Genomic DNA, 1,376 nt, shown 5'->3' on the forward strand with positions numbered 1-1,376 from the left:
TTAGAAGAAAAATGGAGCTCTTTCTTTGCATTAATTTTTATATTCTTTTCCATCGTAGGAAAAAGAATTCTAGTTTTAAACGGAGGCTACAGAGGAAATGAAGGTACCCTTGAATCCATCAATGAGAAGACTTTTTCAGCTACTATCGTCATTGAAACTGTAAGTTTGTTTATACAAAGACAGAAATTTCAAAGTGCTTTAAAAATGTGCCATAGTGTTTTTTAATTGGATTGCTCTTTATTTTAGAATTTGAGTTTTTTATTAGCCTTGTATCCTATTTGGAAATCTGTAAGCTTATTTTCTCTAATGACTGTGCCATTGCTAAAGCATTTTATTTTCTGATTACAAAAGAAATGTTACTCACGCTTAAAACCTGAAAAATATATTTTAATTTAATATAAATAAATAATTATAAAAATCAATCATAATCCCCAAGCCCAACAATAAACCTCATTAATATTTTGCTCTGTTCCTTTTCAATCTTGGTGTTTTATGAAAGTGTGTATAATGGGTACCGTTTTATATCCTTTTTTCCCCTCATATTGAATATAAAACTCAATTTGGTATAGTGAAGTTAGTGGGGGAAGTATAGTCATTGTCAAGAGGGAGGGAACCACAGAGGTCACCCACTTTTTTAAATGTCTTCCCTTTTTTCGTAAAGGATTTAAGGTAGCAGAGATCAATACAGTAATTTAAAGAACTCTGACATATAAATAAAGTTGGTTATTGACTTAGAACTGATATTTCACTGACAGGTCTGTGACTGAGGCCTGAGATACCTTCAGAAAGAAAGTTTCCTTTTAAAACTCTGAACTACTGCACTGCATATCTTTGATGCTAAACAAAAGAATTTTTCATCTCCAGTACAGTCCGTTTTAGTATTTCTGGGGGAGCTTGGGAGTAATAGATCACTAAGAGAGTTTAATGAAGTTCAGACTCTTCAAAACGTTGCACATAATTTGCTAAATTTCCTTTGTTCTCTTGGAGAGTTGATAGGACCCCTAAGCCCCTGGGCCTGTTAGAGGATATGTGTCTAGGAAGGTTTTCTGGAAAAACCATTTAGGTCCTTATTTGAGAGAATTCTCATTTCAGTAAATCAAGCTTTTCTTTTCTTTTTTTCTGTCTGATCCTGACAATGCTAACCTAGAAACTGTTACTTGCTAACTGTTACTCACTAATGTAAACTAAGGGGAAAAAAGGGAAAAAGGACTCTTACTTGGCATTGAGGAACGTGTCGGTCTGACTGAATTAGCAGATTGAGTTTTAACAAAAAACTCTAAGATTTTCTCTGACTCTATCAGCATAAGGCAATAGAAAATCCAGTATTTCCTTGACAACTTGCTTATCCTTCCCTTATTAATTTCTTTTTTTTTTTT

At 33.2% G+C, this 1,376-nt stretch overlaps 1 protein-coding gene across 1 annotated transcript in view; it reads left to right on the forward strand.

Moving 5' to 3' along the window:
* Window positions 1–1,376, forward strand: part of KIN (Kin17 DNA and RNA binding protein) — a 48,900-nt gene that overhangs the window by 43,959 nt on the left and 3,565 nt on the right. Inside the window, exon 11 of the mRNA XM_011974947.1 lies at window positions 59–159. Coding sequence (XP_011830337.1) covers window positions 59–159 — 101 coding nt within the window. The remainder of the gene's footprint in view (window positions 1–58; window positions 160–1,376) is intronic.

This window comes from Mandrillus leucophaeus, unplaced genomic scaffold (genome assembly GCF_000951045.1).
Source record: "Mandrillus leucophaeus isolate KB7577 unplaced genomic scaffold, Mleu.le_1.0 Scaffold15, whole genome shotgun sequence".
NCBI classification, from domain to species: Eukaryota; Metazoa; Chordata; class Mammalia; order Primates; family Cercopithecidae; genus Mandrillus; species Mandrillus leucophaeus.